This window comes from Aspergillus lucknowensis (assembly GCF_044049455.1).
Source record: "Aspergillus lucknowensis strain CBS 449.75 chromosome Unknown BJX67scaffold_36, whole genome shotgun sequence".
Lineage (NCBI taxonomy): Eukaryota > Fungi > Ascomycota > Eurotiomycetes > Eurotiales > Aspergillaceae > Aspergillus > Aspergillus lucknowensis.
This window is the reverse complement of record NW_027263580.1, coordinates 42,897-65,003: the sequence shown is the minus strand read 5'-3', so window position 1 is coordinate 65,003 and position 22,107 is coordinate 42,897. Positions and strand designations below refer to the sequence as shown.

Sequence of the window (22,107 nt, the reverse complement as noted above, 5' to 3'; positions counted from 1 at the left end):
AGATTCATCAGAGCTCAATGCTCTGCCAACTTCTTGATGACTTTGGACAGGGGATTGACCATGCGGCTGGACTGGAAAGGAAATGGCGAAGAACGCTAGAAGTGGCTGTGTTTGGAACTGCGGAGAGGGAATGCAGGGACTGGGGACTGGGACCTTGGGAGTCTCGGTGGAATGTGGCTGAGCCTGCGCCGCGACCCACATGGACCCTGTGAGGTCATCGTTGAGGCCATCGTTGAGGCATGAACTGGCAACTCATTGAAGGATCCAGGTCAAGACCCTTTCCAAGAACAGTTAACTCCGTACAATTTTCCCAAGCGAACTCTTGCATCCGGAGTTTGCCTCAAAAGCTGTGTTGATAACTTGCCCTTGGAAGAGTCACCCAGGCTCATTTCTTGTTGCTTCCCAAATATTAACTTGAGGCTTGAGCGTCTGGGCGTCCTGGGCAGTCTGAGCTTAGCGTCCCAACCTGCAAACCCAGGACAAAGTCTCCTGAAACCTGCAGCCATATTTTATTGCCCCTCTGCCCGCAGCCCATCTCATTCCTTTTCGCCCCAGACCATCCTTCACTCTAAACTGCACCATATCAATTGCCCGTCCTTCCACTTTTCTGCCCTCGTGCGCATTCATTTGTCCCTCTCGTCAACACGCTGAGAGACGTTAGATCCATCGCCCCTTTAGAACGGATATTTAACCCCTACAGTTACGCAACGACACAATGAAGTTTGCATTCGCAACGGCCATTACGCTTTTCCTTTCTTCCACCGTCACGTCGCTCAATATTCCCACATCAGAGCTGTCTCTCCGCCATGGCGATCTCATTCCAATTCATGAAGCCGCGGACCTAGAGAAGCGGGATTTGGAGAAACGCCGTGGAGGCGGAGGAGGCGGGCGTGGTGGAGGTGGAGGGAGCGGCGGAGGAGGTGGTGGACGTGGAGGTAGCAGCGGAAGCAGTCGCCCAGGCTCAACAGGCTCAAAGCCCAGCCCAACGTACGGACGCGGCGGCGCATTCTACAGTGGAGGATCTACGACTCCTTATCGAGCAGGCTCGCGGTCACCCCGAGGACTTGCACCCTTTTTCTTACCCGCAGCAGCTCTCGCCTTCTTTCCAGGAGTTTGGCTATATGGAGCATACGTCTACCCGTACCCCCACAATTACAATTACGTGAACGACACTTCCCTGCGGAACGAATCTATACCTGTTACTTGCTTGTGCGAACGGTACGTGGAGTGCGGTTGCGAGGATAACAATAATAGCACGTACTACGAATCGCTGTTTAATGGTACTCAACCAAAGAACACCAGTATTGTCAGGGTCACCGATGTCAACGGCACTCAGACGATAGCCATCAACGGAACGTTACCAAACGGAACTCTAGCCGCTGCATCGGACGATTCCGCAGCCACTGCTGTCGATTTGATGCACGCCAGCGGGTACTGGGTCATGGCTGTCGTAGCCGCCGGTGCAGTTTACGCGTTGTGATAGCGATACATGTATTCTGCTGGAAGTTATTTGCTTGAACCGTCTTGATCCCCAATTCGAATTCCGACGAACCGTCTCCTTATCTTTACCCCTGGCGAGACTTGATGACGCGACGATATCGCTGAGCTGTGTGTCAGTTTATGGGCCTTTGCCGAGCAATAGCTCGTCAGACATCCAATAGCTGTAATGAAATATGCTCCGATGCTTGGGATTGCGTTTAATATTGTAGACACGAATCGTAGCCTCAGTAAGGAGATGCTGGTTTACCTCCCGTTCAACTTCCACTCGCCTCATTGCTTCCCAAGTCTCACAGCTTCCTTTCAAGGGTTGTCCAGCATGCACCAGAATTCGAGTCATGGAGCCGCCAGTCCCACAGCAATCTCTCAAGGCCCCACTGCTCTGGAGCTCGCCTGTGAGAGTCCTCACCACAGTCGGAGAAAGGCACAGACGAGTCGTGACTCGCTGTTGAACCTGAGCTGATGTCTGATGCAGAGCGCGAGTCTCTCCTTCACCGTGGTGATCAAGGTTCAGCTTCACATTCGTTGCAAGGTTCTATCTCTGCTCAGCTTGCTCGATGGGTCCTTAAATTGAGAGACGGGAATGGGATGGCGCTAACTTGTTTTTTTGGACTCTTCGGCTTTCAGGCACACCTACCCAACCACTGGACACCGATGAAGCTTGTTCTTCAAGAGGCTTTGTGTCAACCATGGTCTGCGCCGGAATTCTGATGTTTGGCCAGTGGTTGCGCGACGGTGGAAGAGACAGTAATGAAACCGCCCCAATGCTCGGCCAATCGAAGGCCTGAGGGAAGCGAGCTAGCCGGGCCTTTCTCCCCTCGTGCAAATCTCATGGGCCGTCACAGACTCACAGCCAACGGCAGCAGCGCACCGTGTTGGTCTTCCCGGCTCGCCCCTTTTCATTCCGAGCCTTCACTGGTGCTTCAATCCCAGTCTCTCTTTGCAAACCACCCTTGTTTTCGTCGCTCCTCTGTTCTCTTCATTCCTTCTCTTTCAATAAGGCTGTCACTCTTTCCAGCTCCATTCATTCGTTCCTTGTCCACAGCGCATACACTCACAGTCGGCCCTTCTCCACAATCAATAAACAATCAATCGCCTTCCTGATACAAACACACTCCTTTGCCTGTAAACATCTCACCAAAATGCAACTCCTGAAGACCCTCCTCCTCGCAACCGCGGCGTTCGCCCCCATGACCCTCGCGGCCGTCGCAAACGGCGGCGAAATTGAGTCCATCACCTCGACCCGTACCACAATCATCACAGTCAAGCTTGTCAGCTCGACCTCGACCACGACCACGACCACGACCACGACCACGACCACCACGACAAGCACCCCAATCATCTCAACCCCGACGTCCACGCCTACGCCGACTCCCACGCCCAGCTCCAGCTCCGTCATCGTCAAGAGCCCCTCCCCCATTATCCCCGGTCCATCTGAGACCGGGTCAGGATCCGAAAGCACAACCGTTGCGCCTCCGCCGTCTGAGACTCCGTTCCCCGGCGCCGCCGTTCCCGGTGCGAAGCTCTCTAGTGCCGGTATGATGGGTGCCGGTTTGGTTGCTATCGCTTTCATGCTCTAGAGGCGGCATGGCCAGAAATGAATTATGGCGATAGGGGATTGCGATTGGCATGATACTCGTTATCTAGCCAGCTAGCCCCATACTGATATACCTTCTTGCGTTTTTACATTCTCTCACATTGTCTTATGTCCCTGGCCTTTCTCTTCGGGTATATAGTACGGCAGGGAGCATACGCATATAGATTCGAATCAATTTTCGCAGGTCTTTCTTGCCCGTCTATCTTTTATGCACCCGCCATTACCGTTGGGTTATTACAATACCATAAAGTCTCCAGACCGAGCCTTGACTTGATGGATAGCTTGCATGGTATCCATTCAAGCGGTACGAGCAGGTCACCAATAATCCATTTCCGCGATCGTGATCGAGAAATGGATGGCATTAAGGAGAAGCTAGTGACGGAAAAAAGAAAAATGTCGGCGAGTGATTCGGAATCATTAACGAACGTAATCCGGGTATCGTGCGGTGTATGACGGGACGGAAACGGCCAGACCAAATAACCTGGCTTGCAAGCACATGAATAGGAAAAACATTATATATAGAGCGGAACGGGAGGAAAAGGTTATCATCGGCCAGCGGAGATAACGGTTCAGAGACTCGAGCACAAAGATGGCGCAATGCGCGAGCACGGATGTGAAATGCAAGGGATAGTTTGTAGAGGAGAGCAATCAGCAGCACACTGACCCTTTCCTGCGATCCGACCCGCCCAGCCGAAAGACATCTTCCCATTCTCGCATGCCATTCCTCCAGTTGTTCCCCCCACCTCGCCGTCTTGGGTTCCTGCGATGAAGTTGAACAGCGTTGTCATCGAGTGTCATTTGGCTTCTAATACTTGAAGCATCACTCGTTCCATGACCATAGAGGCCGCCGTCTCCATATTGAATTCCGCTTTGCGGGTCATCGGGGTCAATTTCTCCCAGCTCAATTTTCGTGAGTATGATGCGCGCTAGGCGTTGAAACAGTTCCTCGACACCGTCTCCCGTGAGGGCAGAAACTTCCACGACAGCTGGTATGCTAGATTTGGCAGCCCAGCTTGATGCTTCCTCGATACCGACTTCGCGACCATTCGAGGCATAAGTCGCTGTCATCCTAGTTCCGGTTCCCACATTGCTTGTCGAGCGAAAGGAACCGCCGCCGGAATCATACGGAAAAGACGACTGTCTGCTAGACGTGCTGGACGGAGTCGGGGGCGGTCGCAATCCTTCTTCGGAGTAGTCACCGCTAGTGAAAGACTCATTTGTCAGATCTGCCTTGTTCCCGGCGAGAAGGACCGTCAGATTTGGAGATGCGAGAGCACGAGCATCCATTAAAAAGGTCGGGAGGGAGGAAAAGGATGCGTGTGACGCGACATCGTAGATAAGGATTGCCCCAGCAGCCCCCCTGTAGTAAGATCTTGACACCGATCGAAATCTCTCTGTCCCCGCGGTATCCCAAAGTTGCAGTTTTATCCTTGTACGTTGGGGGCCAGTGCCCAGTTTGACAATCCTTGAGGAGAACTCAACTCCGATCGTTTGTGATGACAGCACTCTCCCTACAGGCGCACGTTGTATTAGCGAGCCGGTCATCCAGCTCGGGGAAGCTCGGGGTTGAAGAGCTCATATGGGAGACTTCGGCACCGTACATTCGTTTTTCACAAACCGATGAAGCACACAAGACCTACATGGCGGAAACAGCACCGTCAGCAAGGAGCCCAGAGAACTGTGGGGAGAACAACTCACTTCCCGGCTCCACTCGGCCCAAGGAGGATAACCTTGGCCAGATAATCGTACATGCTCTCCAACTCCTACTAAATGTCAGGGATCATTGTCCAAATGGGTTGACAGTCGAACGTTGGGTGGAAGGGGGAGGGAAGTCGGAAGCTTCAAAGTAGCGCATCAGATCGCGTACCTGGTTTCCTGGAGGAGAGGAGGTCGAAGAAGCATTCGAATGCCCTCGTTGACGTGCCATCGTACGAGGCACAGGCAGTCAACGTTGAGAAGAGGAGGAAGTGCCAGAAGGGCAGAGGAGAAAAGACGAGGACAACCAGGAAGGCAACGATGGCGTGGTGGTGAGTTGTTCCCACGCTTGATTCAGGCAAACTCCTCAGCGTGGACCCGCCGAGTCCGATAGTACAATATTTACTCCACCATGATATCAAAAGTGTTTCCTTGACATGCGACCGTCCAACACAAGGTAGCCTGTCCAGCCCCCGCTCCCAGTGGTTGATGACTACGCTACGCATTTGCGCTCGAAGCGCAGAGTTTGGTTTGTCTTTGCACGGCTGAACCGAGGCCAAAGGGCCGCCCACGTGCAGTTTGCGGTCTCTGTCTAGAATTCTATCCTTATCAAAGCATTACAAGAAACCGGGACGAGGTACAGGAACGCTTCTCGCAGAAACGCTTCAACAAAATCGCATGAAGATCGATCCTGGATGTACTAATGCGCTCTAGATACAGTCAGTGGTGCCTCTGGCACATCTGCACCATAGTTGTCCAGCCCTGGCAACATTGTTTGCTCATATGATGCTCACACCAGCAGCATCTAACAGGTCCGGGTGGTCGATCGGTCGTTGCGCGTGTGCGTAACAATCCCCGCTGAATGTCAGACTTAGAAAGCCGCTTGGGAGATGGTTCGCGCAAGGCACGCGTCCCTGTCGATGGCGCAGCGAGTATATCAGGGAGAGCATTATGTTCCCATGCAAGGTCTTGATCTAGAGCAGCTGACAGAGGATCAGAGTTCGTCAGAACCGCATACATCTCGGATGGAATGTCATGCCAGAACTTGCAACGGCAGCAGATGACAAATAGCTTTGCAACAAGTTGCCCCCGTAAACTTGTCTTTATCCTGTTCACTTCTTCCCTCGGCTCCGTTTTGAATCTCTGAGAAGCACAGTCGAGGGTCGCGTGAAAGTTTTTCTTGGAAACGGAGGGAGCGCTATCCACTGCTGATGTATTCGCTGAAGCAGATGGGCCACGTTCAACTGAAACTACCGACATGGTTGATGCATCTTCACCTGCAGTGTTGTAGTCTGACTCAGATTCTTCTGACGGACCTGCCGATAGACTGCTGGTTGGCTGCAACCTATTATCCGGGACAGTTGCTGGCTCTGGAGACCGCGACAAAGCGCGACTACTTCGCTTTGGGCTCTTCGGAGGTACGCTTGGGGAGACTTCGCGTTGCTGTTGTAGGGGTGATGGTCTCGCAATCGTAGTGGGTTGGCCACCTCCAGGAGGAGCGGCTGTCACTTTGCTTAGTGAGTTATAGAAGCGCGGCTTAGTTAGCAGTGCTGACGAAGCTGACTGACTGAGCTTTGAAGTCGGGATCTTGTTCGAAGAGCTGCGAGGTATCCTTGTCTCCGTCGGCAGTATTTTGACTGTGAACCTGGGTAACGGATCAAGGGTCGGCTCCCTATCCGGGGTGTTACCGCTTGACGCCTGCAACATATTCGAAGAGCGTTTGGTATGAGCCGATCCTGCTGAGTCGAGACTCCGAAGGGTTGGTAAAGTTGTGGCCCTTTTTGGGGTGGGCTGCACATTATCACCGTTGACCGTGTGCGACTCTGCGAGCGGGGAGGATTTAAAAGTCTTTGGAGATCTCGGTAAAACACCATCTAAAGTCGGTCTTGGTAGCATGCTCATCGGCATGCCACCCAATGGAGCTGCGTGTGAGCTTGACTTTGAGCTGCCCCCAGTATTCTCATGCTCTGCCTCGGTAGAAATCTCAGAGAAACCAGCTCCGTTCACTCTGTTGGGAGACTTAATCTGACCCACTGGCTTTGAAGGCTGTTCCATATGCGAAACTGCTACTCTTCTTTTTCCGGAATTCAAACTCGCGGTAAATAATGCTCGGTCCAAATCCGCCTGTTTATGATCATCTTTGTCGTCCAGGTTCTCCCACTCGATGTGTGCATCTTTGCGCACCACATCATCCAACGTCAGATCTACCAAAGACGGCGTATTTCTTTGTACTCGAACGGCCGGTTGTTCGGTGGTCATATTATTGGGCTCTACAGACGGCCCCGGAAGCTTTAGAGATTGCGTTGACGGTTCAGCGGATGCAAGCAAAGCATTCTTCCTCGCAGCGAGCTCCTTGGATATCGCTGTGCTTAGGCGCTCTGGCAAGGTTGAGGAAAGTGTTGGAAGAGCGTTCGGGTAATCATGCGACGAAGTTGACTCAGGTCTAGCAAATTGAACACTATCAATTCCATCTGTCGAGCTTGACCGAGACCGAGACCGTCGCCTGGAGCTCGAGAATATAGAGGAGAGGCGCGAGGCGGGGCGAGATCGCGATTCGTCTCCACTCACGCTTGATGACCTACTTGAGCTTCCCAGTGGCTGCTTCTTGGTCAGTCTGCGGGACTCTCTTCTTAATACAGACATATCTCCTGTCCGTTCAGCTTCTTCAAGTTTGAAAAGCCGCTTCTCAAGCTCCAACCTCTCTGCCTCCAAGCGTTTTGTGGCTCGTCTATCCTTCTTTTGGACGACGTGGCTCGCAGTGGATGCCACATTAACATCGCGCCCATGCAACGGACTGTCTGAGAGGCGCACATCCTTCGCTAGTTGTTGGGATTCCAGCTTGAAAGACTGAAGGGAAGACGTTCTCGATTCCGAAGTGTTCAAGCCCGTAGTTTTTGATGCCAGGGACGAGCGTGATTGGCGACTGTACTCATTCGAACTGAATGTGGACTGTCCGTATTTCACATAACCGCGAGAGTCGGCGTCCCTCACAACCGATCGGATTGAGTGGCTTGATTGATGGGAAGCTGATGCCGCGAAACCTGTCCTCGAGGAGTTTTCATAACTGCCGCTTTTACTCGCCTTTGAAAGGTTAATACCAAGGTTCTTGCCTTGTCCACAGATCCAATAATGTTTCCTTGCTAGCACTCACATCGCCCGATTTGTCAGTATGAAACATTCGCTGGAATTGTTGAGTAATGGAAGGCCTGCGAGGCCTTCGATTTTCGCTACCGGATTCGGTGGGTGCAGGCATTTTGAAGCGGAGAGACGACAATGACCACGGCGAATATTCAGCGATATGACGGCGGGTTGCGCAATTCTCAACGAAACCCTCCGAAACTAACACTCATAATCACAATCCGTAGACGTTCCGCCGCCGTGAATGGAGAAAGCAAGAGAGAGGATCTTCCTCGACCATCGTCAGATGGGATAAATACTATCGGGGCGACTCAAATCGAACACCGTCGAAGTTGGCCGATGACCGAGAGATTCTGGCATGAAAGGACGGCCAGCATCGGAGCGAAACACAGAGTTTTGTACAGCTCAAATGCATGGGCGCGCAGGTCACATGAAGGTGAGACCCAAATTTTGGAGTTGCAGCCGGAAGACGAAGATCTTTGGGAGAGGGAATCTGCATCTGTCGTATCAGCGCAGAGAAAACACATCAGGATTGCCTGAGCGAGTCAAGTGTGTCTCACTGAGCTGCACTGACGCCCACTAAAAATATATACTCGCATTCACGGCGAACGCCATTAGGGTCTTTGGGTAGGAGTCGTGAACTGCAATGGGAGTACAAGGGATGGTTGGTTTTGAATCTGTCGGCTTATCGACGGTGATCTATCAGAGCTATACAGCGCAAACCACCGTGAAGGGAGTTGAATGGAGACCTGAGATGGTCGGTTGATGGTTCCACACAGGAACCGTGGGCACGAGTGGACTCATCGGATCGACTTTGGGCTGATCTCATTGTTACCTTCTTTGGGTTAGCCTGCATCTTTCTTTGTACCTGGCGAACAAGTTCAATTTTCATGGACGCTTTGTTGAGCCTCCTTCATCTCCATATTTCCTTCGAAGGAAGATTATTGCGGATTTGGGGACGGAGGAGGGGAGACGTGGTCGCACAGCCACGCTCGTCCAAGACTTCAAATTCCAACTTCAAGTCTCACGGATTTCCCAACTCCACGTCAACCCTCCTCAAAAGGACTGCGTTCTCAGACGTAAGGGTCAAGGGGCACGTACATCGACGTACTTCCGCGCCGAATCTCGAACCGGACCTCCCTGTATACTATTGCAATGGCTAACAACAATAAAGCCTACGCACCCCCGCCAGGGCCACCGCCGGCCTACAATGACGCATCACGGCCTGGGCATCAATCTGCTCCTGGAATCACCGACTCAGACCCCCCTCCCTACCATAACTGGCAAGAGGCCGTACCTGACACCACGACATTCCCCCCACCTCCAGTAACGGGAAACTACGTCTCAACCACAGGGAATGCCTCGAGCAATGACGCAGACCGGGCGCATGAATTCTGCGATAGGTTTCCACTTTACCACCCCACCAGGCCGTCTGCCGTTGTATACAGTTCCGTCCAGAGGTACGATATCGGTCCTGTTCCGCCTAGCGAGTTTCGAGGGGGGATTTCGAGGCATGGGGATCGTTGGGGGGGGTACACGAGAGAGAGGAACGGCGATTGCATCTTACTGACAAATTTACCACTTTACTTTGCGTCGACGGACTCGCCATTCCACACCGAGAAAAGAAAGACCATCTATTTTGAAGTCAAACTAGTCGGTCTCCGCGCCGGCCCAACATCCGCGGATGCCAGTGGACTGTCGATTGGGTTCGTGGCACAGCCGTATCCGACCTGGCGATCGCCGGGCTGGGAGAGAGCGAGCCTCGGTATTTTCTCCGACGATGGATGCCGATTTGTGAATGACTCCTGGGGGGGAAAGGATTTCACGGGTGCGTTTCACACTGGCGAAACAGTGGGCTTGGGGATGACGTTTCAGCTTCCAGAGACATTCAACGCTGTGGAAGTATCGCGGGGGACTCAAAAGCTTGATGTTGGGGTCTTCTTCACGCGAAATGGTCAGCGTGCGGGTGGATGGGATCTGCATGAGGAGATAGATGAAGAGGCGGGCGGTGTTTATGGGCTGGAGGGTGATTATGATTTGTATGCGGCAGTGGGCTTGTTTGGGGGTGTTGATTTTGAGGTGTGCTATCATCCGGAAGGTTGGCTATTTCACCCTGAGAGATGAAAGAATTCTTCAGGTCGAGTGGAGCATACGCTTTACGGCAAAGTGCTCTTTATCCAGTGATACAGAGGCACCAGCCTACATAGGAGAATCATCAGAAGACCAAATTCCGTCGTCGTCTATACACCTTGACGCTTCACCACCCTACTGAGGCTCGAGAATCTAAAGCCATCCGACCCTGAGACAAAACTGAACGCGAGCCAGCACACCATGGCAGGATGATCGGAACTGGGAATATGAGGCCTCGGTCGTCTATTAGGGCCTCAAATCTCCTTGCTTCACACTCTATGTCAAATGAAACTAAATACCTCAGTGTCAAGAGTTACGACGGTGAACACGGGCGAGCTGTGGGTTCTCTGCTGCTATTTCTTTTATATTATAGGTCTTTCAAGCAGTTCTGTCAGGGGCTGGCAGGAAGTAAGACGTTTCAGAAGTCGAACGACATGATCAGCCGGGGTATTCCCTGACGATCCTCTCCTCCAAAAAAAAAACTGTACATTAGTGCCCCGGGGGGAAGCACGAGGTACAGTTCCGGGGGTCCTGAACTAACGGGAGGGACTGACATGCAGAGAGGCAACCGGGCGTCTATTCTGAGACCTTGACGGAAGCTTGGGGTCCTGACGTCATAGTCTGGTCTGATAATCTGGCCTGCCCTGGGGCAATGATCCGAGACTGACGCGTTCGATGTCGGGAGGAAGAGCGTCCCTTCCAGCCGCAACCGAATGTCAACTGGTGGAGTGGTTCTTGATGGTGAAGAATCCTGGTGAGCATAGAGAATTCTGCGTGCTTTCTGCTGCGGCAGTATGAGGAGGTTCTAGCCACAGGCCTGTTCGTTTCTCATGTGCTTGCTTGCTGCATTCGAGCTGGAGGAACAAAGTGCTGGTCATGAGAAGATTTCGGTTGCCCATCCATGGAGCTCCTCTACCCACCTGGCGCGCCCGTCATCTGGTGCAGGGAAACAGTCCAGGCGCTTTTATTTTCGAGTAAACCGAGTGTTTTTTTCTCGCTTTGGGGAGACCCGATAAAATCTCAATGGGATGGTGGGCTGAGGAGAGTATTCCGGCGGGGGACCAACCATCAGACTGGTACCCAAGCAGGATGCTGTATCTGTGTGAGAGTCACATCTTGAAGGAAGTCCTTTTGTGGAGATCTCCGGGAACGGCCGAAGGCGGAGGCCAAGAGCGGAGTCAGTCGCGAAGGCTAACTTTGGAAGCCAACATTGATAGATTCTTCTGTCGCTGATTTGGACTCAGGCCGGCGCTGCACGAGCAAGTTGGAGGGCTTTGAGAAAGCAAAGGAGAAGGCCAAGCTGCTCCGAGTTCCATTGGATGATGCAAAGGAGAGGGACTCACTGATTGGCCTTTGCAATTTGCATTGGCTCCATAAGCGCTGCAGGAGCCAGCGTCACCACCAAGCCACGCTCGCCTGTGAAACGGGAATCCAAGCGAACTGAGCCAAGCGTCCAGGCAGGTTGGATCATCAGACGGTTTGCTCAGGGTCTGAAAAGCCACAATGAGCGGATAAACCACATTCCAGGGCTAAAAACCATTCCTTGACAAGATGACGGATATGTCTGGGAATCATTCCTCAACAGCCGCCCAGAAGACGCAATTCGCCAGAGAGTCAGAGACTGCGTGTTTATTTCGACTTGCGCTGATCTGTGTTCTTTGTGGCTCCCGATTTGCTGGCAATCAACACTTTCCTCTCCGCGAGCCATGCTGCCAGAGGGCGCGGCAGCAATGTCTCAAGTTGCCTTGCCCTGAAGGACTCGAGCTCTCACTGTGGAAACCTGTGGAGCTGCTCTCATCTCCCGAGCTTCCCGGACGCCAAGTGACTGCTTCTCAAACCAGCCAATTCCGGTAAAACTGTCAATGCCAGAGGATCCACCAAAAAACTCGCGGCACCGTTTGAGTCCACCACCAAGGAAAACGCCACGTCGTCTCCAGAGACTCAAGGAGAGACTCAAGGGACATCTTGAAGTCGAGCTTTGGGCCGGCCTGCGGAGGCTCAATGGACGAAGGTGTCTGACTTTTTCTCGGCCTCGTTTGCGACGCTTCCAAAAGGGGTGGCCATCGCAGAACTTCCCCGAGGTGCAAGCGATGGAGGGGAGTCCAATTATGACCCTTTCTTGATGAGCCGCTCAAAGCTGTGGGGAGCCTTGGGCTGTGACGAAGTTCAAGCAGCTTCTCAGAAAGCTCCGAGATGCTCATGGTTAGTCTCGGCTAATTGTCCGGATCTTGGCTGTCGAAGGAGTGGTGTCAAATTCTCGACTTCTTGCGAATGGGAAAATTGCTGGGGAACCTTTCTCGAGTGGAATGGGGAAGAGGACGTGGGGCGCCAATCCTGCACTGTTCGAACGTTCCTGCCTTCTCTGTCGTAGAATTTGCTCATGGTTCGAGGCAGACGGAACCTTCGGCTCGGGGGGAGCAGGGATCAAACGAAGCTTCGTGCCGGTTTAAGGATCCAGACCATGTTAGGAAAGAGATAATTCACGATTTAAAAATAATATGAGGACGAGTCAACACTCAACAGAAGCGGGAGGAATGATTTGGGTTTGGGACGCAACATGGGTTGCTGGTGGAGCCAGGCACAAGGATACTCAGAGCGAATTAACATCAGGAGAGCGAGCAATTTGATCCTCAGGCCTCGGCATCCAAAGTTTCGCAAATGCTCGCTTCTTTATCCTTTATCGTGCGCAAAAGGGAGTCGAGTGTTCTCAATAATAATACTCGTATTCTTGCCTCGAACGCGTATGTTGTCCTCGAGATTTGGTGGTGGAGTGGTAATTGCTGTGAAAGTTTGCTCCACATTCGGGCTTTTCGTGTGGAGTCTGGTCGGCGTCTGCTGTCCGTGCAGCAGAGATACGCGTCTGTTTCACTCGCTCAGCATTTCAAGCAAATCAGAGGTGAGGTCCGAGGTCTTCACATTTTTCATCTGCAGTGCTGGCTCTTTGCAGTGAGAAAGAAATCATGCACAGACGAAAGACCCAGACGGGAATGATTTGTGACTGGCGAACAAGAGTACTGAACTGCAGTTTCTACGTCCGTGATCTTCCTGAATTGGATCTCTTCGGCGGCTGTCCGGAGGGCAATGGGCTCAGGTGGAGGTCGACCCTTGTCGCACCTCCGGGAGTTGGGATAACGTACTTTCTCGTCATTCGAAGCAAGAAGGAAGTAACGGTCCTTCTCATTGTTGAAAAAGTATCAACAAGTGTGAAGCCCTCTCTCGACCTTTCACCTGGTTTCGAATTGAGCCTCTTGTCCAATGACAGGTAATATGAGTTCCGACTCCACAGGTTCGCCATTGAAAGACGCCATTTGCGAAAGGCCTCAAAAAGATAACATCATGGGAAACTCTTTGAGGCCACCGAGCATCGTGGGCATGATGGTACTTTTTCCAAAGACTCGCCAAAGCTGGGAGTAAATCGGTGGACCACCATCATCGCGATGCACGATCGCAAGGCTGCTCGGACATGGGTGCAGATGGACGCTCGAGAACCGCCTTCGTTGAAGCACGTCGCCGTTTCTGGTGACTTGCAGGAGGGGTTGACTATCATCTGCAGCCACCAGCGCCAGCCGACTGCTGGGTGTGGATTCTGTCCACTGGTCCACGGCTGCGACGCCTTGCTATTTCGGGCGCTAGTAGATTCTTTCCAAGGTTGTCGCAAAGCCGACGGTTTTAGCCTCCCTGCAAAACACAACTGAAAGTCAATCATTGAGCATCGCCGTGGCGTCAATCTGGCCATTGACGGGCCAAGCGAAAAACAGGCCTGAATCTCGACGAGAGTGCGGCGTGGCCCAGACCAAGAGGAACGAATCTGAGAACCTGAGCGCGAGGATGAGATTGCACCAGATCTTGCTTTGCCGTTTCCAGGGCACAGTCTCCAGATCCTCCTCAAAAAAGCTGATTCTCTTTCTCCAGAGTCAGAACCTGGCACAGTGGCTGAACCTGAAACATCTGGGGTGTTGGGCGTTTGTGAACGGTTCGGGTGTGCAGGGGAAACAAGGAGATTTGGTCCTCAAAGCAGGAACACCAGCAACGGTGGGCACGCAAATTCCAAATTCTTCCAAGTTCTCGCTCGGAGCCGAGACGGACGTCTCCCAATTATCAAAGCAGCTTCTTCGGTTGCCGGTCACAAGCTGCAGCGACGAACGTGGCAATAATGATCCTCTTATCTAGTTTTGTATGCATGACACTGGATACAGAATCACCTCCTGCTGGCCTCGCACCTCGTGGCTTGGGCTCAGCGTCAGAATCCGGGCCTTCCTCAAGAGCATGTTGTCGCTGACTGTTGTTGTGTGGCATGGTGGCACAGTTTGCACCAAGTCTCGGCTCCAAGCGATCTTCAGTGCAATCAATCATATTGTGTCAGCCCCGGAGCTGGGGCAATATTTGGAATGGTCTAGTCTTTTGGTTCACTCGTGACACCATCTCAGCATCCCCACCCCAGCAATGCGCCCTGCTTGCCTCTCAAGCCGCCCAGTCGCGGGGGTTTGTGGTTTCTCAAAGAAACTACGGGGTTGAGGATCGCCACTAGGATCACCTCGAGCATGAGCGTTTTCGGTTGGCTGGGAAATCGGAAACCTGCCCACTGATACGGGCTTGGACCTCAACACCCAGGAGATGCACACCCAAAAATGGCATCCCAGGCGATCACATTTTCATTGCAAAATTGAGAGGGCTGAATGGTCTCCGGTCGGGGCTGGTTGTGGTGTTTGTGATCTCACTGGAGCCTCCCCACCTTCAGGATGGCAATAAGAGCTCAGCGCTCTCCAATTTGATCTTGTGCTCAAGAGAGAGCGAACGGCTGGGTCAATCAGAGAAAATGAAGAAAGGGGGACTATTCCAGGTTGTGTCCCTCCAGCCTGGTTGGGAGGCCTGGATTTGCGAATCTTCGCTCAGGCGGCAGATTAGAGTTCCTTTTATTTTTGCCGATACGACTCCTTGGAAGGCGCAGTCAGTGAATGGAGGAGAATATCGGTGTTGCGACTCCTTGGCTGGATTTTGTCTCTTGTCTTGGGGCCCAAGCACCTGACGGACTCACGCATGGGCGAGTCATGATTTGCGAATCGCTTCCATTCCACGCCCTATGGTTTCTTTTTCCCACACCCTCTGATCACCACGGAGAGCAGAGCCTCCTGACGACACGATAAGTGGCCTCATGCTGACTCTCGAAAGTCTTCAATTGCCACCTCGCGCTCATGTGACCCATTTTAAGAGCAGCCGTTGGGCCGTGTTGGATGGTGATCTCGAACGCTTTCGTCCCGAGTAGGCCTGACTGGGAAGATGGAATCATGAGGTCTCGACACTGAACACCAATTAATGACTGGACACTGGACAGGTGATATTGACAGGGGTGGAACACGTGAAAGCGTCGGAGATTTATTCTAACTCCAGGTGGCCATGCCAGCATCGATAAATTATTAAATTGTGTTCTTATGCCGATCGGAGATACTCAAGTCGAGGGGAAGGTCGGACCAAGCTGGGGTCAGTGTCACCTTATGCAAGCAGTGCCAGATCAATAAATAAATAATAAAAAGAATAAAAGAAAATAAAATAAACAGACATCTGAATTTTTTTTTTTTTTGGGTTTGCGTCTTGAGGCGAGGATCTGGGCGGGATGCAAAGAATCCTCATACATACTCTGAACACAAAAAAAAGGCCGATCCGTTCTCATGAAGAACACCTCTATGCATGGGGATTATTTCTCCCCTTTCTTCCCCTTCCATAATTCGGGAAACAAAGGAGCAAGTGGTTTCTCAGAAGCTTTCTTCGCCAAAGTTAAAATAGGAAACAAGTCATTGTCAGCTCTTGAATCTAAGCTTGAGCAACAACCTTGAAATTCGCGCACGTTCGTTCTCCTGCTCAGAGAGCTGATCATTATTCGCAAGACGAACCGACCCCACTGTTCTTCGACGACGCAATGTGGACGGACTTTCGGCCGCGAGATTCTCTTGACAGAATCTTCTTTGTTTTAATGTTTTTTTCTGGCTTGAGAGTTCAGCCCGTCAGTCCATTGGTATCACTCGCAGATGAAGCCTTGACAATATGAAGCCGGAAAGCCATTGCTTTGTTTCGATCTTTGCCACAGAGAGGACTCCTATCTGGTGCTGGGTGTCAGCACAAAGTACCACAGCAACCGTAGAATACGGAAACAGGAGCCCTTCATAAGTACGACAAGGTTACCTCGATCCCGCTGCGAAGAGGGATTATCATCGGGAAAGATTGAAAAAAAAAAAAAAAAGGACGAAAGTCTGGGGCCGTTCAACGGATTCCAAGGTCAACAAGGGTTATACTCCCGCCGAAGAGTTGAGCGAGGAGGCGGGCCAACACCTCGGAGTCTTCGAGTCTTCGCCCACTCAAGGGAGTCAACTCCCGGCCTAGCTTCTGCCAGAAGACCGAGCGGCGTTTCTCAGGCCGCAAGTAGCGCTATCGTCATCCACCCTTTCCACTCAGCTCTCCCCACTCGCTAGTCTGTATCACTGCGTAGCTGTTGCATGGACCGCCGCCAATCCCTCCCCCACTCGCACTATCCTCCATCAATTTCATCTAGATCTAGGGTCTGACGCACGAGGCAAAAATACACCTGCATGACACTCGAAATGACAAAGGGACTGGAGCCCTCGAGCAGCCTTTTTTATTTCTTGTTTTGGGATTGGATCGATTGTTCGCCTGGGTGCCAGTCTTGAACATGTGCCAGGCCGGCTCTCAAGATCTTCTGCAGCAAATAAAAATCTCCAATGCTGCTGTGAGAGACTCACTCGACATTATTTGCCTTCTTCAAGACTCTTCTTTCCCTCCGTGAGCTCGGAGGCAAGTTCCCTTCCAGGCGTCCAGAGGCCCATGAGGAATCCTGCTCGTCCTGACACTCGTTTGCTTTTCCACTTGACTTCCCTCGCGCTTAGTCGTTTCATTCTTTTCTTTCTTTGCTCCCGTCTGTGGTTCCAGACAAAAAGACAAAGGCCATTCTCTCATTGCCTCAGAACTGAGAAGATCCCCTTTCGAGGTTGGCAATTGACTGGAAGAAAAGCGCCGAGAGACGAGACCCGCCTCGTAGCTCTGCTACTCCGTGCTGCGAGCAACACTCCGCAGCTCAGTGAGCGTCAAGTTTGGCAGCTGAAAACAGGGCATTCGACCTCGGAAGTCAGACTGAACAAAAAGGAGAATAAAACACAGACCATAGCAAGCTCTTCGTTTGGAGAAAGGAAACCGTGGTTAATCCTCCTCTAAAACCTAATAATGCAAATAACGTATATGCGAGCGTTTATCGCTCTTTTGTCAGTGGTTTCCCTCTTTCCTCAGAACCTGATGTGTACTATTTTCTTCGTCTTCGTTATGAAAAGTCTCATGACTAACTCATCGCATCTCCTCTTACAGCCTCTACCGGTATATTCGTCTTGTTGTGAATCTGGTTTCGTTCTGGACCTTCAAGCCTATACCACCTCCCGAAAATCCCAAATTGACGGCGGAAGATGTGACGGTCATCCTTCCTACCCTGGATGGTTGTGGTGAGGAATTGGAGAGGACAATTGAAACCATCCTTTCAAACCGTCCTTCTGAGCTCCTCCTCGTTACGATTGAAGCGAATAAAAAGAAGGCTGAAGACATGCTGAGCCGCATGCCTGCTGCTAAATCAAGAATTCGCCTTTTCACTGTTAAACACCCTAATAAGCGTCGCCAAATGACTAGAGCGATTCCAGAGGTTAAGACGGCAATCATAGTCTTTGCAGATGATGATGTGATATGGCCGCCGAAGGTGCTCACTTGGATGCTAGCACCATTTGAGAAAGACGATCGATATGGAGGCGTAGTAACCTGTCAACGACTCCGTCGTGCTGTTTCTCCTACCTTGTCTCAACGTGTCTGGGGTTTCCTTGGAGCTCTTTACCTGGAACGAAGGAACTTTGACTGCGCCGCTTGTACCCACATTGACGGAGGTCTCCCTTGTATGTCTGGGAGAACTGTCGCCTATAAGACTAGTATTCTGCAGGATGATGCGTTCACTCATGCCTTCACGAACGAAGGGTGGTGGTTTGGGAAATACCAACTGAATGCTGATGATGACAATTTCATCACCCGTTGGATGGTCTCGCACGGCTGGAAGACGTTCATGCAATACCACCCCGAAGCAGAAGTTCAGACGACATTGGAAGACAACCCGAAGTTCCTGAAACAATGCGCGAGATGGTCTCGAAGTAACTGGAGAAGCAATCTCACGAGCATGTTTGATGAGGGCCATATATGGTCGTAAGTTTGTCCTGATCATCTGCCCCTTGTACTAGTATCCATCGACTAACTTCTCTGCTTCCACAAATGCAGTCGACAGCCCTGGAGTGCGTATGCCGTCCATATGACTACACTCTCACCCCCAGCGCTGCTCGGGGATCTGGGTCTTGTCTTCCTATGCTATAAGGCTACCGTCTCCTGGGATGAATACTCGCACGCACTCGCCTTGTCGCTCCTTGCAATCTGGATGTTTGTCAGCAAATTCATCAAGCTCCTGGGCCATTACATTCGCTACCCTGTTGATTGGGTGTTTCTCCCAGTCTCTATCCTTTTCGGCTACTTTCATGGAGGAATTAAGATGTACGCTGTCCTGAGCCTCAGTGCGGTATGTGACAATCCCAATTTTAGACTTTCGTCCTTTTTCCAACCCTATGCACGCTGTGTGGCCTGCAATGGCACCGACCACTACTGCTACTTCGGGTAGGAGTACTTCTAGACTGCGAGTGTGGCCTTGCTCTTCTCCAGACCTGATCTAACCTGCCCACCCCCATATACTCACCAACCATACTACATTGCTTCTGATTACGCCGAATTTCCCCACTCACTTTTGACATGTTTTGGCCCTGGATACATTTTAAAGCACAAACCCGTGCGCATATCATGTTCCAGCGTCGCTAACTGCTCGCTTTCACTCTAGACCACATGGGGCAGCCGAGAGGGTGCTGATGACTTCGACGAGGAACGCATGAAAAAAAGAACGGATACCGACTCTTCGAGGAAACATTACTATCCCAAATTCACGCTCAACGGTAGCGATTTCCATCATCGACTGGTGCCCAGCGTAACCTCCGCTGAAATACCCTAAGCCAGCAGATGGAGCTTGCGCACTTCAAATATCGCATCGCAATAGATGGTCGCAGTAGCTTGTCATTTCAAGAGATCATTCTGTGGCCCCTTATTTTTTACGAAGAAACGGTTTACGACACTATTTTCGAGATCCAGAAAAACGACTTTTTGAAAAGAATGTAACGCCCTGAGCCAGAATACCTTGACCGATATTATTTTTTCGCGAGAATTGTTTATGCGCCCCCCTCGGCAGTTGGCATGGCTCGCACTCGGGCCAACAGGGCCGTGCAATCCCTTTTTGCTCGGCCTCTTGTACTTTCGAAATTGTGAAGTTTTTCGTGTAAACTACAAAAGCGTGGGCAGGCTCTCGTCGCTTCAATCCCGATTTTTGAATCGTTTCAACCGAAATTGCTCCCTGTACCGCCGTTATTTTTCATTTCTGAGCTTTAGATCGACGATTGGGTGGCCTTCTGAGATCAGAATTCGTTTAATATCTTTGCCTGTTTTGTATATGTCTTGCTTGGCTAGCTTGGGAGAGTAATATTCAATCAACTCGTTCGAAGACAAGCACGATGACATACGCCTTTCTGCAATTTAACTTGCTTGATTCAAAGCCGAAGGGATGCTCAGCCAATAGATTTGTGGATATTGCAAGGAGTTACCTCGAAGCTGGCTGTATCGCATGCTGAGTTAGCACCCTGGAGCACCGGCCTCCATACATGGCACATTGTCCTCAAAGTATATAGAGCTCTGACTTCCGTAAAACATCCTCGACATGGGCGCAAATCTACTTAGATCAAAGGACCGTCTTACTAACTCCGGAGGAGGCGGTATGGTACGACGTTCGAAGCTCCTCACTGGGGTTTGGCTGTGGAGACGAAATGGTGTGGCGTTTGTGGCGAGTGTCCATGAGCGTCCCGAGGGCCACCGCTGAAAGTGAACGGAGACCTACCGCTGGTCGTCAATCACCTCACACCAGCATTCGGGTATTCAGGTATCCTTGAGAGGCAGCTTTGGTACACCCATTGCAGACTCCCGTTTTCGCCCTTTTCTTGGTCATCTGATGTTTTTCTTTGTTCGGGCATGCGTCGGAACGTGGGAACGGCTTTTCTTCGAACCTCCGGGGGCTGGCCGCAACAGACGATATCGACGGCCGTGCGATATAACACCCCCGCATCGAGCTCTTTCCACTCTTCTACACATAAAGCGGCTGTTGCGCACCCTATAACCGCTCATGGACCTCCACCCAAGGCCCCCTCACCGACCCCAGAGTTTGGCGAGCTTCCCCCACAGCAAACAGACCCAGAGGAAACCGGTAGAGGAGGAACCTCGCAGCGGCGTCCGATCAAGAAACCCACAGCCCTAAAAAAACGCTTCTGGAAGAATGTTGACGTTCAGAGAAAGCAAGGTATCTTTAGCAATATGCATTTACTTATCCTTGCATATCTCGCGGCTAACGTCCTGCTTTACGCCTCTAGGAGGGGATTACCAGGTTCTACTTGACGCACGACCGGTTCGAACGCCCTCAAAGAGCGTTCTATCAATACCGTCTACGAAGCCGTACCTTGCACATGCGATTGCCCTCGAATGGGATGTAATGAATTCCGCCCAGCAAGCTTTGAAGAACCATCTGATCCCATTGACTTCTCTTACTGCGCGTGCGGCGGATATAATGCAAGAAGATGTCGCGGGCGAAACGACGGTACGAGATCAAATAGTGAAGACCGCCATGCGCTATCTAGAGACGGATACGTTACTTTGCTGGGTCCCAGAGCGGAGTGAGTTCCCTGCTGAGGATGTCGACGAGAATGGCCAGAAGCGAGAAACGCTCCGGGAAGCACAGATGAGGGTTGCTAGCGATATTATTGCATTTCTGAGCACGAAGGTATGGCCCGGAATTGATATTGTGCCGGTCTTGGATTCGGACAGTATCCTTCCTGTATCCCAGTCTCAGGCAACGAAGGATATAATCCAGCAGTGGGTTCGAGGCCTCGAGGCTCATGATCTATCCGCTCTAGAAAGAGGCATACTTGCCTCCAAGAGCTTACTGGTTGCCGTGAGGTTGGTTGCCGAATGGAGCGAGAACTTCCGCCATCTGCAACGGCCGGGTCATAACAAATTCGGAATAGAGGAGGCAGCAGAGGCATCCAGCCTCGAAGTCCGGTGGCAGACAGACATGTGGGGTGAAGTGGAGGACACCCATGATGTTGACAAGGAAGATTTGAAGCGACAGCTTGGAAGCGTGATTGTTTTGGTTAGTGGGGAGACACGGTAGAGTGATTTTTCAATATCCCTAGACTTCGAAGCCTGTATTTTAGATAGACTTGATGTGAGAAATGCACATGGCTATAGCAGACCTGCAATCTTCTATTTTTGACCTTTTGATACATGGAGCAAATACTCCTCGAATGTTGTGTAAGTTCGACAGAGTCCCTTCCAATCTCGTTCGAGTTCTTTGATTTTTGAGAGGAATGCATTTTCCGTCTGACCAAGTTGAACGAAGATTCGCCAGCACTGCATTATTCTTAGGGACTTAGCAGCCTAAATGGACATTTTCGCCATCAATCTCGGAAGTTGTTAGATAGCATAGCATCGAAGGCCTTCTGCTGAAGAACAAGGCGCCAAGGCGCCACGAGCGTCTGGAAGATCAACACCCTCAGCCATCGGGAGTTTGGCTCTTCATCTCCCAACCATCTGGTTACGCAATAATCCGTTTGAAGTTTATTGCCTTTCCAGCGAACCCGTCTTTTGTCGACTTCCATCCATCCTACTTATGCATATATAGTGCGAGGAAGAGATGACGGAAAAGGCCGAAGGGTAAGTGCCACCTGCTCGGGACAGCTCTTTTGGTTCCATGGGTTGAAATTTGGGAAGCCATAATTCCCAATCCCCGAGAAAGGACCATTCAAAGCCTTCCGAGTAGGCAACGCCGAATAAACCGCCTCTGTGCTAGTTTGCCTTGGTGGATAGCAAGCCGCGGACAGAAG

At 51.5% G+C, this 22,107-nt stretch overlaps 7 protein-coding genes across 7 annotated transcripts; 4 read left to right on the top strand and 3 right to left on the bottom strand.

Annotated features, from left to right (window-relative positions):
* Window positions 1-715: 715 nt before the first annotated feature.
* Window positions 716-1,480, top strand: BJX67DRAFT_383297 (uncharacterized protein; the record flags this gene model as incomplete). Its single annotated transcript, XM_071033429.1, has 1 exon — window positions 716-1,480. One exon carries the CDS (start codon window positions 716-718, stop codon window positions 1,478-1,480), a length of 765 nt encoding a protein of 254 aa, XP_070883858.1.
* A 901-nt stretch (window positions 1,481-2,381) lies between these two features.
* BJX67DRAFT_193135 (uncharacterized protein) lies at window positions 2,382-3,406 on the bottom strand. The gene has a single exon (XM_071025374.1). The coding sequence runs from the start codon at window positions 3,068-3,070 to the stop codon at window positions 2,552-2,554; it is 519 nt and encodes a 172-aa protein (XP_070883857.1). The 5' UTR covers window positions 3,071-3,406; the 3' UTR covers window positions 2,382-2,551.
* A 193-nt stretch (window positions 3,407-3,599) lies between these two features.
* BJX67DRAFT_193199 (putative Ras family GTPase (Rab4b)) lies at window positions 3,600-5,177 on the bottom strand. The gene is made up of 3 exons (XM_071025375.1): window positions 4,793-5,177; window positions 4,696-4,730; window positions 3,600-4,605 (listed from the first exon to the last, which is right to left on the bottom strand). Exons 1-3 carry the CDS (start codon window positions 4,843-4,845, stop codon window positions 3,743-3,745), a joined length of 951 nt encoding a protein of 316 aa, XP_070883856.1. The 5' UTR covers window positions 4,846-5,177; the 3' UTR covers window positions 3,600-3,742.
* An 88-nt stretch (window positions 5,178-5,265) lies between these two features.
* Window positions 5,266-8,140, bottom strand: BJX67DRAFT_194172 (uncharacterized protein). Its single transcript, XM_071025382.1, has 2 exons — window positions 7,941-8,140; window positions 5,266-7,870 (listed from the first exon to the last, which is right to left on the bottom strand). Exons 1-2 carry the CDS (start codon window positions 8,040-8,042, stop codon window positions 5,510-5,512), a joined length of 2,463 nt encoding a protein of 820 aa, XP_070883855.1. The 5' UTR covers window positions 8,043-8,140; the 3' UTR covers window positions 5,266-5,509.
* A 942-nt stretch (window positions 8,141-9,082) lies between these two features.
* On the top strand, window positions 9,083-10,051 carry BJX67DRAFT_383294 (SSH4 family protein; the record flags this gene model as incomplete). The annotated part of the gene is made up of 1 exon (XM_071033428.1): window positions 9,083-10,051. The coding sequence occupies one exon, from the start codon at window positions 9,083-9,085 to the stop codon at window positions 10,049-10,051; it is 969 nt and encodes a 322-aa protein (XP_070883854.1).
* Window positions 10,052-16,608: 6,557 nt separating this feature from the next.
* On the top strand, window positions 16,609-19,639 carry BJX67DRAFT_193587 (glycosyltransferase family 2 protein). The gene is made up of 4 exons (XM_071025377.1): window positions 16,609-17,325; window positions 17,426-18,295; window positions 18,368-18,659; window positions 18,972-19,639. Exons 1-4 carry the CDS (start codon window positions 17,288-17,290, stop codon window positions 19,137-19,139), a joined length of 1,368 nt encoding a protein of 455 aa, XP_070883853.1. The 5' UTR covers window positions 16,609-17,287; the 3' UTR covers window positions 19,140-19,639.
* A 564-nt stretch (window positions 19,640-20,203) lies between these two features.
* BJX67DRAFT_383292 (ATP synthase complex assembly protein ATP12) lies at window positions 20,204-21,395 on the top strand (the record flags this gene model as incomplete). Its single annotated transcript, XM_071033427.1, has 2 exons — window positions 20,204-20,528; window positions 20,599-21,395. 2 exons carry the CDS (start codon window positions 20,204-20,206, stop codon window positions 21,393-21,395), a joined length of 1,122 nt encoding a protein of 373 aa, XP_070883852.1.
* Between the last annotated feature and the right edge of the window lie 712 nt (window positions 21,396-22,107).